At 34.9% G+C, this 14,630-nt stretch overlaps 1 protein-coding gene across 1 annotated transcript in view; it reads left to right on the top strand.

Moving 5' to 3' along the window:
- The window catches only part of TTBK2 (tau tubulin kinase 2), a 96,622-nt gene that overhangs the window by 58,225 nt on the left and 23,767 nt on the right, over positions 1-14,630 (top strand). Inside the window, exons 10-14 of the mRNA XM_026061686.1 lie at positions 5,043-5,108; positions 5,719-5,811; positions 6,830-6,955; positions 10,627-10,784; positions 14,126-14,342. Coding sequence (XP_025917471.1) covers positions 5,043-5,108; positions 5,719-5,811; positions 6,830-6,955; positions 10,627-10,784; positions 14,126-14,342 — 660 coding nt within the window. The remainder of the gene's footprint in view (positions 1-5,042; positions 5,109-5,718; positions 5,812-6,829; positions 6,956-10,626; positions 10,785-14,125; positions 14,343-14,630) is intronic.

The raw sequence follows: 14,630 nt of genomic DNA, 5'->3' as shown, positions 1-14,630 counted from the left end.
GCAGAGCTGCTTTCCAGCAGGTCAACCCCCAGCCTGTACTGGTGCATGGGGTTATTCCTCCCCAGGTGCAGGACCCTGCACTTGCCTTTGTTGAACTTCATGAAGTTCCTTGTCATTGATGAAGAAGTTGAACAAGACTGGACCCAGTACTGACCCCTGGAGATAGTGAATTAGGTTAAAGCAGTGTGATTGCCTCCTCCTTGGACTCTCCAATTGACCAGTAGTCTTAGATAAGTTTGTGAGTGTAATGTCTCCCATGAATCTGCAAACCACAGCGTGCTTAGGAGAAATAACTCACATCTGTAGAAACTCCTGATTTCCTGTATTTTATCTAAGACATTGTCACAGGTTTCCAGTGCAGTGCTGCTGCCAAGAAATCCTGGTGTTACATTAAAAAGTACCTGTATGTGTAGAAGAATCCTTCTTACTGGATCTGCTTCATATGCATATACCTTCAGAATAATCTCTTTTAACTTTCATTTGAAAACTCTAGTGATAGTAATCAAATCTGAGAGAGCTCTGACTTCCAGATCACTGCTTGTGCTAATTATATTGGAAGAACCTTTTTTAATGTAAACTGATCTAAATAGATATGGTTTTGTGAAAGATTTGCACAATAACTCTGCTTTTGAGATTTTTAGCATCAAATATATGACAAGTATGAAAGAACTGTAGCCTTCTTATCTCCCTGATTCTGATAAAGCAACTGACTCATTGTGATCCATATGCCCCTTACCACTAATGCAATTCCTGGCATTGGAGGCAAAGTATTGTAGCAAGTTTTTTGTGCAGAAAGTATGACTCTAGCTTCTAAGGACTCTTGTGTAATTTCCCATTTGTTCCTGTGCCAATTTGAGGTTTGTCTGTTTCAAAAGCTTTCCTATATTATTCGAAGAGAAAAAAAATGGTAATGGTAGTTGCCATAAATAAATAGAAATTAATGCAAAAAAAAATTAGGCTGTTAAATATGGAAGAGCTGAAGAACAGAATCCATTACTGAATGTACTGAATCTTTTGAGAGCTATTAATGGATCTCTGTAGTTGAGGCAACACCTGGATGTGATGGTTGCTTCCAGTACCTATGACTGATAGGAAAAAAACCCTATTAAAATTCAAGTGAAGAAGCAGGAAAGCACTAATTATTTCATTTGTCTTGGAAAGGAACATAGATGTGATCCATTTTAATCAAGAGTGTAAGTGGAATTCATGGATGTATTCAAATGTGGCTTCACCATCTTTTATTACAAATGCACTCTAGAGCTATATGCTCCAAAAATGCCATAGATTCTGATGCTTGTCTTTGTATGTCATCTTTAATGACTGAAAAATGTGTGTCTATTAAGCTTTTTTTCTGCAAGACTTTTTTTTTTAATTGTTGCCAGATGAGCTCATATAGGAAACACTTGGGGGTGCCTACAAACAAACATACATACATGATCAATAGTGTCAGAGAGAGATTTTATTTGAAAAATCCAATGAATCATTCAGGGAGTTGTTATTATTGCCTTTTGTCTTTTTTCTATACGAAAGATTGTGAGATGCGTGAAGAACTCTGAAACAGTTTCAGAAGTTCGGCAAATGCTCAGAAGGCTATAAATTCTATCCTGAATTGGGCAAACAGGATTTGGGCTACCAAGACCATCATTCATGTTGTTAGTGACACAATATACTTAGTTTACTGTTGCTGCATGCTATTGTAATGCAACTATTAAATAGTGATCAGCTGCATTCCTCAAAGGTATTTCATTGTGTCTTAAAATGTAATATGCTCTTAAGTCAGATTTATGCAACTACACTTTAAGCCAGTATTTCTTCAGAGTTTAAAACGATTCAGATATCCTTGCTGAATACGGAATTTGGAACTCATGTCGTGAAGAACACCTGCCTAGAAATAATACTCGTGCCTTTTTTTCCTGCCAGGGGATTCTGAGATAGCTGAATGCATTCAAAGTTTCCCTCTTCTTAGGGCAAATCACTTCTCAGGCATATTTAAGAATAGCAGTGACTTTAACATTCGAAAGCAATTGAGTTAATACACAACGACATCCTTCACATGGACTTTTCCCCCTAGGATAAAACTGTAATATGACAGATGGTTAGTTTCCTTAACCTGGGGGGATCATTTAGATTCCATATGCCGTTTCTTGCTTAGTTTTCCTCAATACTCTGAAACAGCTCCATCTCATTCATTGTGATTTATTCCCTGTTCAAGCAACTGAAGGGTTTTGGGGGGTTTTTTTGGGGTGCTAGTTATCAAATAGAAAGTTATCAAATAGAAATTAAAGTTGTTACCCTAAAAAGAAAAGCCCCAGTCCATCCTAGTTTTCATATTTTTCCTTATTCTCAGAAGAATAGAAATATTTAACTTGGTAAAAGTGGATATACTCCTTCCCTTTCAGACCAAAGGGTGAAGACAGTAGGTATTTAGTTTTGCCTTTTGACACCTTATGCTTTGAGGATTTACAGAATTTGTTCTTCCAGGTGTTTTAAAGTTACAATCTCAGTGCCCTTCTGAAAAAGTGCTCTTCATCAAAGTGTTTGCATCTTTTCAGAAATTTAGCTATACTATGATTGTCTTGGCAGTGAGGCTATAATTTTTTTTTTCTTATTTGGATGGTTTGCCTGTCTTCAGAACTATTGGGAAGGAGACTTTTGTTTTGGTTTAAAAAGAAAAAAGGACTTTAGCTTCTCCTGAAATTTTGCAGTTCCAAAACATACTGAGTTATTCTATTTAAAATTACGTGATACTATGAGATTTCTGCAACTACAGTGTTTTGCTTCATTTCAGGGTATTGTTCAAGGAAGTGAAATCAGAAGTAATTGCGTGTAGGTTTAGCAAGAGAGTAAAGTTTGCTAGAAAATTCCTGTTTGGGCAGTATGGGCATGGCATGTGATATAGCTGTTATAAAGTCTTGACAGTGGTGACAGCATCTGAATAATTTTGTATTACAGAGAAGGCATATAAGGTTAAAGCAGCTGCAGAAGTAAGCTGTGCAGCCAGCATCAGTAATCCTAAAGAAAACCCAGTTTAAAACAGGAACCGTATGCTTAGAGTCTGGTTTTTTGAAGCCTTGCTAGGATGGAACATTAGCTAGTTAGAACTTGCTTGTTGTCTTTGATCTAAGGAGGTGAAAATCCTTTATGAAGACTAACATCAAAGTTGTTCTGCAGAAGAATGTCTTTGTAATGAGATTTAATAGATCGGACTGGCAGACTTGCAGTATTCGAACTTACAAACATTGACCTCATACTGTAGCTTTTCTGAGACAACTGAGGATATTAGTTTCACTTTATGGATAGGTAAGCTGAGATGGAGAGAAATTAAGTGTTTTTGCCCATGAGCAAAAAAGAATCAGTAGTCGAAATCAATGTATAACAACTGCTGTAACCACTGAATCATACCTCTCCCCTTAGTTTATGTTTGCATTTGTGGTTACGTAGGTTAAATCTTTTTTCTAAAAATTAGTTTGGATTGTGATTACATCACAAGATTTAAGGTAGTAACTAAGCTGTCTATCTTGCCTGAACACAAAATGTATTCCATTTAAACTTTACGAGAATGTGCAAAATCTTAGATAATCTATTTATAATCTGTGGTCCCAGGCAATCTGTTCATATTAAGAACATCCTGGAAAATATTCTCCTCCTTAACTAACACTGGTTCAGCATTCTTTAGGACCGCTCTAACAGACACTGATTATTTGGGCCTTTGAATCCTTTCTGAACTCCTTGCTGCATAATCCTATTGAGAGCTGGGTTTAATTGATAGGGTTACTGACAGTAAGGGCAGCTTCTGCAACACTTACGATAGCTCTGCGTTGCTTGTCTTGGCGGATAAGAAGAAAATATGCTGGGAGAGGCTGAGGTGCTTTCTCGTGATAGCATAAGGATTCTATATTGTGATTATCTCCAGGTGCATGTCAATCCAGGCTTTTAGTGTATCGTGATAAATTTTGTAAGATCTTAAGAACTGTCATGAGTCCAGGGCAGGCCAACAGGTCACCAATACCCTTTCAAGTACAATCCAGAGGTGACGAAGGTAATTCAAGCTTCTCACGCTCATTGCTAGAGGAAGCAAAAAGAATTATCATTGACTAGGAAGACAAGACGGTATAAAAGAAATAGAACTCAGCAGTTCTGGCAATGGTTTCTTCTATTATGTATGGGATGATTAATCAAGAAGGTCTGGAAAGGATTGGATAGGTGTCTTAGGTAAAGTAATACATTACTGTCTGATTTTTTTTCCTGTAAATATATTTTAATTATGACAATATTATCAGTTATGCCATTCTTTGCATAGTTTTTTATTTAAAGGAAGAAACGATTGGAAAATATATTTTGTGGCTATAAAATAACAATTGACTTATGAGTGTACAATATCTAGAGTATGAGGGAGGAAAAACTGGTATTCAGAAACTAGAAAAGAGAGAGAGATTTTCCGTTGGTGGCTGTAGTGCAACCCTTGCTATTTACTGCTCAGCCTCAGCTTTGGGACTTTCATGTGGCTTTTGCTGCTCTTAGAATTTCTCAAAAATTGATTGATTTGCTGGTCTAGAAAATAATTTGTGAAAATGTTGCTAGTACTTTTTTGTAAATGGCTGGTTATCAGCTCATATAACCTAATATTGGCGTGTCGAGCTAATTGGAAATAATTGTTAAATTTTTGCCCCTTTCCCAGTTTAAAAACTCAGACATCTAATATTTAAAATAGAGAAATGATTTCATTACTGGAGAAAAAAAGATTAATAGTTCTGATATATAACTTTTTTTTGAGGGCTGAGGTGAACAGGACTTGATGCCTATGCAGAACAAAAACTGACGTAAATAGATGCATTAAGAAACTGTGACATGTGTCACTTTGTTGTACTGACTTGAATTCCTGTTGACACCTTCTAGAAACACAGTCAATTGAAATAAAACAAAAAGTCTCAAAATGATATTTGTCATGTCTCTGTACTCGTTTTGTAGATGCCCAGTTAAGTAATCAGAGGGTTTATTTCTGATAATGAGAGTCTTGTTATTTCTCTGTTCTTCTTTGACAGCCACGAGCTGTTGCTGGTTTTCGAGGAACAGTACGGTACGCATCAATCAATGCTCACAGAAACAGAGTGAGTATCTGAGTTTATATCATATCCATCTTACTTTACTAATAGCTGAAAACAGTCAGTGAGGTATCTGACATCCATTTCCTTTTTTGTATTCTTATATATGTGCTTATTATGTAGAAGTTTATGCTTCTAAATTTTGGGAAAGGATAATATTTACAGTAGTTGAGAGTAAAATGGTTCTTGTTGTAGAAATAATAGTTGTTTTAATACTTACCATTGGTGTTCAATTGTATTGTAAGTTAATAAGTTGAAAAGGTAAACTTGCTGAGTTTTATAAAATATATAATCTCCAGTATGTTGTCTTAACATCATACACTAACGAAATCTGAATAAGCGGCTCTTACAGTATAAAGATTTTGTAATCTTATTTTAACACAATTCAACTTTTGTTTTTCTGTGTCTTTTAGTAGGTCACTAGATAGTTATATTTCTGTTCCTACTTAAAACAGTTACTGGATTTAATTATAAGAATTTGTTTTACAGTTTTTATATTTATTTTTATATATATAATAATTTAAGTCTCCACAGTAATGAAGAATCTAGTAAAGTCCTTTTTGGCTTATAGGTACTTGTAAGATGCATTTGAATAATACTTATTTCTTTTTCACAGGAAATGGGACGGCATGATGACCTCTGGTCCCTGTTTTACATGTTGGTGGAGTTTGTGGTTGGACAACTGCCTTGGAGAAAAATAAAAGATAAGGTAAACATAGAAGTGAAACCAAAGAGGATGAGGAAGATCCACTTCAGAACTGCAGGCAAATGCTATGATAAAGATTCCACCCAAGAATGACATTTTACATTTTACCATGACATTTTACACTGTTTTCTGGTTTCTCTTCCTTCTCAGTGTTAATGGCATCAAATGCAATCAAGTTTTACAAACTGTCTTAGTGGGGAAGTAGACTATGCTTCTAGTTTTTGCAAATGTTTTACAGAGCAAATGTAAGTGTATATATGTCACTTACTCCATATTCCTCTTTTCAGTTGAGTACTTTTTGATGTCACCTATCACACATTTAGAATTTCTTTTCCATTTTGAGAATTTGTAAAAGGGCATTTTTAGTTAATGTTGAGCAAAAGTGAAGCAGTTAATATGTGGTAGTGCTTTTGGCCAAATGTTATAGGTGATCCATGTGAAGAAGCAATATCTAATGGCCTATTTCTATAACTTCTTTCAGCTTCTTTTGAAATTACACTGAAACAAGGGTAACCTCTGATGTAGTTTATACGATCATAGATGACAATGAGATATATGGGTAGCTTCTATTCTTTTAATCTTGATTTAATGATCTACACTAAACAAAAATACTGAAATATACTGTGATGACCAAATATACGTCAAAAATTGACTGAATTTCAGATGATGCAACAAAACATTTTATTCTTTAAAACATGCTTTTCTAGGAGGGTTGGAGTGTCTGATGATAATCCTTGATACCAGTCAGCATGCAAACACAAAAGAAAAATAAATGGGTTTAGCATTAAATATTGGATTTGTAGTTTATAAGTTACTTTGCATATGTACTGAGGGCAATGATAGAAGTTCTTATCTTGCTGTATGCTGAAGAATTGCCTTCCTCAGTACTATCTATCTAGTGTAATATACCCACCCATCTTTCTGGTCAGAGTTGTATTGAATGGCTGTGAGATACAGCGTGAATATGTGGTAGCAAAGAATGAAGGTGTGCTAATGCTTGTTGTATGTTATCTGCTTGTAGGAGCAAGTGGGATCCATTAAAGAAAGGTATGAGCACAGGCTTATGTTGAAACATCTCCCTCAAGAATTCAACATCTTTCTGGATCACATTTCTAATTTAGATTACTTTACAAAACCTGATTACCAGGTAAACATTTTTACATTTTTTTGTTTCTGATTTTTAAATAACAGAATTTTATGCTGTTTTATCTTCAGTTTCCTCTGATTTCGTTGTATTCTTGAAAATAGTTATGGACTGTCCCACCATAAAGTTATTTTAATGACCATCCACTGCTGTGGGAATTTTGCAGTTTAAAGATAACTTTTTTTTTTCCATTTTGGAAGGGTAATGCAGTTAAGTTTCTATATTTCTATATTTAAGTTTCTCTATTTTAGGCTCTATTGAATGCTCTTTGAATTGAATTGATCAGATTGCTTTCTCACCGATAGTGATCCTGGCAATTTTCCAGAATCTTGAACTCAGCACCAACAATGTATATACTTGGAGAACAACAAATTGCAGCCATGCTAGGTTCTTAATACTGAGGTGTTGCCTACAGAGATTATATACACTAGAAAACTGAATAGTCATTTTCCTTCATTTAAGAGAATATTGCATGCTAAAATAGATGGCCTCAGTTCGGTGATAAAATGATAGATGCAAGAGGACATGCTGTAGAACATGCACTTTCATTCCCTCAGTGTTGACCCATGTTTTAACAATAAATAAATAACTCAATAAACAAAACTCAATAAATAAAACTCAATAATGCTTAACTATACTAGTATGTCTGCCTAGAAGCAGAGGAATTTTCAGGAAAAGCAGTGGAAGGGAGGGACTGTGGTTTTCTTCAGCTCACAAATTATGGGAGAAGTTGAACTCATCTAACATCTCAGCACTGTCAAAGGGGGAAAGTTGTTCCAGTGTGCCTTCCCTCCTGTTCCCAGAAACATACAGTCCTGTGCCACGTGCTCACTTGCATTAGCCCTCTGCCTCTGAGTCTGTTCAACTCACTAACCCAGCAAAAACTGAGCAAATAGTTTTCTGCTGATGTAAGAGTTGAATCAGTTCAATTGAATAAATTCATCATTTTGACTAATTCTGGAATTATAACTTTGATAAGAATGCAGATTAGAATAGTTGCAGTATTAGTCAATTACGCTGGAGCAAATTAAGTTAACTTGCTTTCTTCTGGAATTTTTGTTGTTGACATTCTCTTCCATGTTCATGCACATCTGCAGTTCTAAAGCGGAAAAACTCTTTTGGCCACATGAACACGTTATGTGTGGATTCACTTCTTTTCACAGAGTATATCAATTCATTTCAAAGCTGACCTGATTAACAGTCACTAATACTAAAAGATAGATCACAACAGCAGCTGATACTCTGCTTTTGCTTCGGTTTATCAGTTTATTTTGTATTGCATATAACTTGTTTCTAATGAGCTTTTTTCCCAAGAAATCATTGCACTGGACATGTCTGTGAAAATGTGTCTGCAAGATATATTTATTTCTTATTCAGCTTTTTAACCATTCATTGCAATTAAACTGTTTCTTCTGAAAAAAATTAACTTCCTTTGTCTGCCACAGAGCTGATCAGACAGCATAATGCCAGTTTGCTTGAGGTGTGTGTTTGTTTGCTTGTTTGTTTGTTTTAATTCCTGTGCTTGGCTTGGTAGGATTAACAGAGAAATCAAGATAGACAGGATTCTAAATCAGAACAGGAAATCTTGAGTGATAACTAATTTCCTGTTTTTCAGTGAATTTCTCTAAAGGTACTGATGTGTCCTGGTGCATATTTGCAATAAAATCCTGTTTTGGCGGGAAAAAAAATCTAAAAAAATTTTCACAAATACAGAAAATATTCAAAGTTCCTGAAGGCTAAAATACTGCTTTATTTCACCTTTTTAATACAACTTTCTATGGAATTTATCCTATACTTTGCTGTTAAGTGAGGAAAATGATTAAGAAAGTTTTGAGTGTTTTGTGTGCCTTATTACCAAGATGAACCAGACTTTCTTGTTCTGTGATAAAAATTACTGATTGCAGAAACTTTGTTGCATAGAAAACCTTTGTTGTAAACTGATTACTATGTTTTATTTGTATTATGTATCCTATATGATAATATGTATATACATACTTTTTTTTGTGAAAACATTTTATGTGGTCTACTTGTATGTAACATAGCAAATGCATGCAGGGATTACTGTGATACCCCAACAGAGCTGCTCAGTGGGAAAGAGAGCCCAGGAATTTATGGTCCTCTGACTGGTTGGGGAAACTTTGCACTGGTGCAGTTATAGCTCAAGCCTTCCGACACAGTCTTGCTACTGTGCCTTAGAGGAGCAGTAAGATGCTGGTGTTTGAAGATGTGAGAAAGTGTTTTACTTTCAATGGTCATTTTTAAGCTCTGGTCTCTCTTAGCATTTGTTGTAACAATACTTTTCATTTCTTGGATATGTATCATTCTTTGTTCATAATTATACTTAGACACCAAGCAAGCACGTAAATGGTCGATGTCCCTGCTTTGAAGAGTGCATGGTCTTTTTAGGCTGTATAGTAACATAGGCCTAGAATCCAAGGTTTGATTTGACAAAGTAAGAAGCATTTATTTTATTCAGTTATTTATGCACGCATTGCCTCAGCCTCCCAGCATAGTTAAAGATTTGCATTTGTATTTGCATTATAGCAAAAATTGTAGCAGAGATTTGAAGGGGATTGACCTTAATGATAACTTCAGAGAGAGTGCTGAAGGTGTACAGGAAGAATAGAATAAAGGGAGAGTATGTGTGGCACAGAGAATGACCTATGGATTTATGCACAGTTTAGCCGGGGCTCAGAGCTAACTGGGAGAGAATTTGGAAGGATCTTGAGAGTAAGGATAAAATGGATACCACCACATCAGACACAGAAAATTATCCCAATTGCTCATCTGCTTTAGAGTTGGAAGAGGATATGTGCTTTTAAAGGGGTCAGAGAAGAGAAAGATTCAGTATCATAGATGGGCAGTAAGAATGAAAACTGGATTTTTAGCTTTTAGGAAAAAAGATCTTATGGGGTAAGAGATGACATGATATGGACACGGCCTCCCCATAGTGACTGCAATGTGGCAAGGTTTTTCCAAAGCTAGAGGAAAATAGATGCAATTTCAACACAAATTGTTCTAAATGCTTTTTCATAGAATAAAATCAGGGAGGAAAGCTTATGGTTTGTCCTATCTGTGGAATGGATGTTAGCATTATGTAAGCTAAATGACACATGGCTCTAAATGACAGAAGTATATAAATTAGCAAGTCAGTTCCCTCCCTACATACTCCTGATTCATTTCTTTGGTTTCAGATGGTGTCACCTAATATATTTTTTTCATGCTTCTCTGTTGGATTCTGTTCTGCAGCCACTTAGTCATGCTCGTCTGTGTGTATGTGTTCCTCTCTTTTTAAAGAAGCCTACAATAGTGAATCTCCTGCACTTCTCTGTACACGTTCCTGTCTACATTCCCTTCTAAAATGCTCCACACACAAATGCCAATTTGTGTGTTTCTTTGCCTCTCTCTACTGCTAGAAGCAAAGGGGTTTTGTTTGTTTGTTTTACAATCTAGAAGTTTGCAAATCTTATCTTTGAAACTTTGAAAAATGACAAATCTGAAATGGGTAATGTAACAAATTGTGTAAACACCCTCCTCCCCCCTTTTTTAAGGAAAATTGTTGTCAGTCAAAATCTTAAAAAGGAGACATGTTAAAGTATTACAGGAGGATATATCTAAATTGCTTTATCTTTCTCTTATACAAAAATGAAGTTTATTCGTTTTTGTTTCTTCAGCTTCTCATGTCTGTGTTTGACAACAGCATGAAAATGTTTGGGATTATTGAAAGTGACCCTTTTGACTGGGAGAAGAGTGGAACTGATGGCTCTCTGACAACAACAACAACTTCAACTACACCTCAGTTACACACTCGTCTTACTCCAGCTGCAATTGGGTATGTAGGCACATTTTCTGTGTTCACCTAAAAAGCAGCCACAGGGCATCAAAGGAAAGTTAGATCTATAATTTAATTTTTTTCTGCAGTATGTTGAATAAATAGAAGAGTGGAGGACTGAGAGTAATTGAAGTATTTCCCTTTTTGGTGTTCTTGTTTACACTGTTCTTAAAAATCAGCACCTAAATTTATAGCAACAGAGAATGGTAGCTCAGGACATTGTCTATACATTCTCATTTGCTAGTCAATCATTTGCTAAACTGTATTTTGTGAATCTAACTGATGCACGTCAAGTTGAATGGACTGGAAATAACCCCATTGTCTTCAGTAAGCTTTGCAATAAGCCATTAGCTGCAACTTCCTTGTAACTTTGAAAAATAAATGTATCTTTATAGGAAATTTGGAATTAGATTTTTTTTGGTTGTTTGTTGTAGGTATAAAAAATGATTTTATTCCTGTTTCATACTTACTGGGGTCTTTGAGACCTTCTGTAATTAAGGAAGTTGGAAGAGATGCAATGTTTAATAATAGTCGTCTCAGGAGACTGGAGAACATAACAGGTGTACAAGAGTGAGGAGGAAGAGCTTGTGCCTTATGTAGGCCTTGAATAGATCGCCTTTTTATCCAAGAGTTACAAGGGTAATGATGTGAAAGTTTGACAGTGTAGCAAGGCTGAAAAATGCTAGGATTTCATATAGAATGTATTAGATCCCCATTATTTTAAGGTAATTTTTTAAAAAGATTGAAATAAATGTCAGTCAAGACATTAACTAGTGTTAATGTTTTGTAGGTGTCTGACCACACGGAAGCGGACAGGGATTTTGCATATGATTCAGGCTCATTATCACACTAAGCGTTGCACTGGAGTTATTGATAGTCTCGGCTGGAATTACTAATTTTGGTGTCCATAAAGGAATGATTATTAATTGATGTCCTGACCTTTCACATTGTAGGAATAGCACTGCCTCAGTTTTAGCTACTGCTACATCACTGGGACTACAGAACTTTAATATTAATTAAAATGTGATGTCTTGTCAGAGTTATGTTTATGTGTTTGATTATCAATAATTGGATCAGAAATAACATTTTGATAAGAATAGTGAAAAACTATATTATATCTATGCTATGTAGTCCTAAAACTCTATGTTTTGTTATTCTACAAAATTTTGAGGAAAAGAAAAAACTATATTAACAAAGTTGCCATTAATCTTTTTGAACAGGTTTTTTTTTTGTTTTTTTTTTTTTACTTTTGAAATGTGAAGAACAGCCTTTGCTTAGCTGAAGCGTGTTCTTCCGAGTCTGCTTCTCAGTGGCTGAATGATTATGTGAAAAAAGAACTGGAAAGCTTTGTAAATAATACATTTATAAGTATTTTATGAGCATCAGTGTTCTAACAGTCTAAAACTAGCAGCTATACAGTAGTTGAAGAAAATCAATTTCTTATTCAGCTGCCAAGATAATATAAAAGGGAAAACAGAATCCTGAAAACCACGAAGAATTCTATACACAAAAAGATTCATAGGCGTTTTTTTCCAACCTCTAACTTACAATTTTAGGAGTTCATGCTTCATATTCTTCTTTATGAGCTGTAACAGTCTGTGCACCTTCAAACATTATTAATAAAATGGGGCACTTTCTACTTCAGTTGACTGTGATGTTATCTGCAGTAGGGAAGGAGAACCTCTGAGAGTGGATCTTGAAAAGTAATTAAAGGAACCTAAACTTCAAATATTCCTGTAAAGCCAGCAGCCTTCTAGCATACACATTTATTTCTTAAACATTTTAATAATTAAAAAGATTTTGAGTTCACCTTTAAATCTTGAAATTCCATTAATGGCCTTTGATGAACAGGAGATAAAATAGCAACCAGTTTTGTAGATAGGGAAATTTCCATCCTTCTGGAAATAGTGTTAATAGTTTAAATTGTATCATCTTCAAATGCATAATTGTTGCTTGTAAAATCAGTTCTGATTTCTGATCTTTCCTGTAATATTTAGTTATTAAAGAAATGCTGTCCTTTTAATCCTGCTCAGCATTAATTTAAATGCTGTAATTAAAAAACCCCACTTTTTATGAAATTTGACATCAATAAAGATATTTTGGCTTTTCTGTGGAGAAATGATCTATTTTTATTGTTGTAACTCTTGAGGCTGAAAAACTCCAATTTTGTAATAATAATTAATTAATGCTGGTGGAATGGAAACTATTATTGTTGAATCTGAGACAACACAAAAGCTGTTTCAATAGCCTTTTAGTAAAAAGCTGGATTTTTCAAGTCCTTGCACTTTATTAAACAAAGCTATTCTAGTTAAATAAATATATGGATTTATACCAGGTGTAATTTTAATATGGAGTATCTCTGTACATTTTTTGTAGGCATGCACTTTTTTAAAGCATATACCCTTTAGAATAACTATTCAGTTGGCTGTGGTTAAAATGATACTAGTTTGAGAGAGAATTCATTACTTTTATGCATATACACTAGATGCATATGTAAGATATTTTCAAACTTTACTATTCTCTTTTTTTTTATTTTGAGCAGTCAGGACTTTGTCAAACTGTGTTTAAACCTGCAATCCAAAGATAGCTCTGCTAGTAATAAAAATAGAAACTGAAGGAAACAAGTAAAAAGATTAGAATATAGTAAATGACACTAGTTAGCATTTGTCTTCTATCAGGACAAGTCCTTGAAGCCAGGACTATACTTTCTGCAGTCATAACTCAGATTTACTGTATTTTATACACTACTTATCTGTTCAGCTTATTTTTGTACATTATAATAATTAAGAAATCACATATCTGTCCAAATAGCCTGGGATATTTATCAAGAAAAAGAGCCTTATTGATTTCAGGAGTACAGCCTTCATTAGGGTCTTTATAATCCATTCATGTTCCAGAAACTACCAAGAGGAGAATATTCTTTCCAGTTGCAAGAAATTATTCTATGCTGATACCAAGTCATTGTTGTATTTCATTTTAAAAAATACAGAGAGTTTCTGCTGAACAGTGTTCATTAATTTTTTCATCCAAAGATGGAAGGAAATTGTATTTATGCAAGTGCTTCATAATAGTTAGATGTGATCTCTAACAAACTCTCTCCAGAAATTCCTTGAAAAATCTTTCAAGAAATAGATTTTAAGTATTTATTTGTTGTATAACTTTGGTTCTATGCCTGAATTAAAGATACAGAAATTGTGAAGCCCCAGAATTAGCTTTTGTATATTAAATGTTTTACAAGATTTGTCTTTCTAAAGTTTGCTTTTTTGTAATTTTTTTTTCCATTTAGTTAAGTGGAAAATCATTTCAATAAACACAGGAGAGTCTCTCTACTTCTTTTGTAGAATTGCCAATGCCACCCCCATCCCTGGAGATTTGCTGCGGGAAAACACAGATGAAGTGTTTCCTGATGAACAACTCAGTGATGGAGAGAATGGTATTCCAGTTGGTGTCTCACCAGAGAAACTACCCGGCTCCCCTGGGCATCCGCGTCCTCAGGAAAAAGATGTCTGGGAAGAAATGGATGCAAACAGGAACAAAATAAAACTGGGGATCTGTAAGGTATGTATGAATTTTCATTGGGAAGACCCTCTCTGAACAGTTTCCTATCCTCATGATGCACATATGACAATATTAATAATACAGTCGTACTAGTATTGATTGGCCAAAATGGTATAAGAAAACAAGGCTTATGGTAGAGCTAACATATTTTATTAGACCATTTCATATACTGGGAAAAGCAGACAAACTTTTGGACTTGGTGTCACTTGATGATGATTCATGTTCATGTTCTTCAGACATCATGTTGATCCCTGCTTACTGAATAAAGAGATTTTCTGCATTTTTGCC

Source organism: Apteryx rowi, unplaced genomic scaffold (assembly GCF_003343035.1).
Source record: "Apteryx rowi isolate R43461 unplaced genomic scaffold, aptRow1 scaffold_183, whole genome shotgun sequence".
NCBI classification, from domain to species: domain Eukaryota; kingdom Metazoa; phylum Chordata; class Aves; order Apterygiformes; family Apterygidae; genus Apteryx; species Apteryx rowi.
This window is presented reverse-complemented; position numbering and strand designations above follow the sequence as displayed.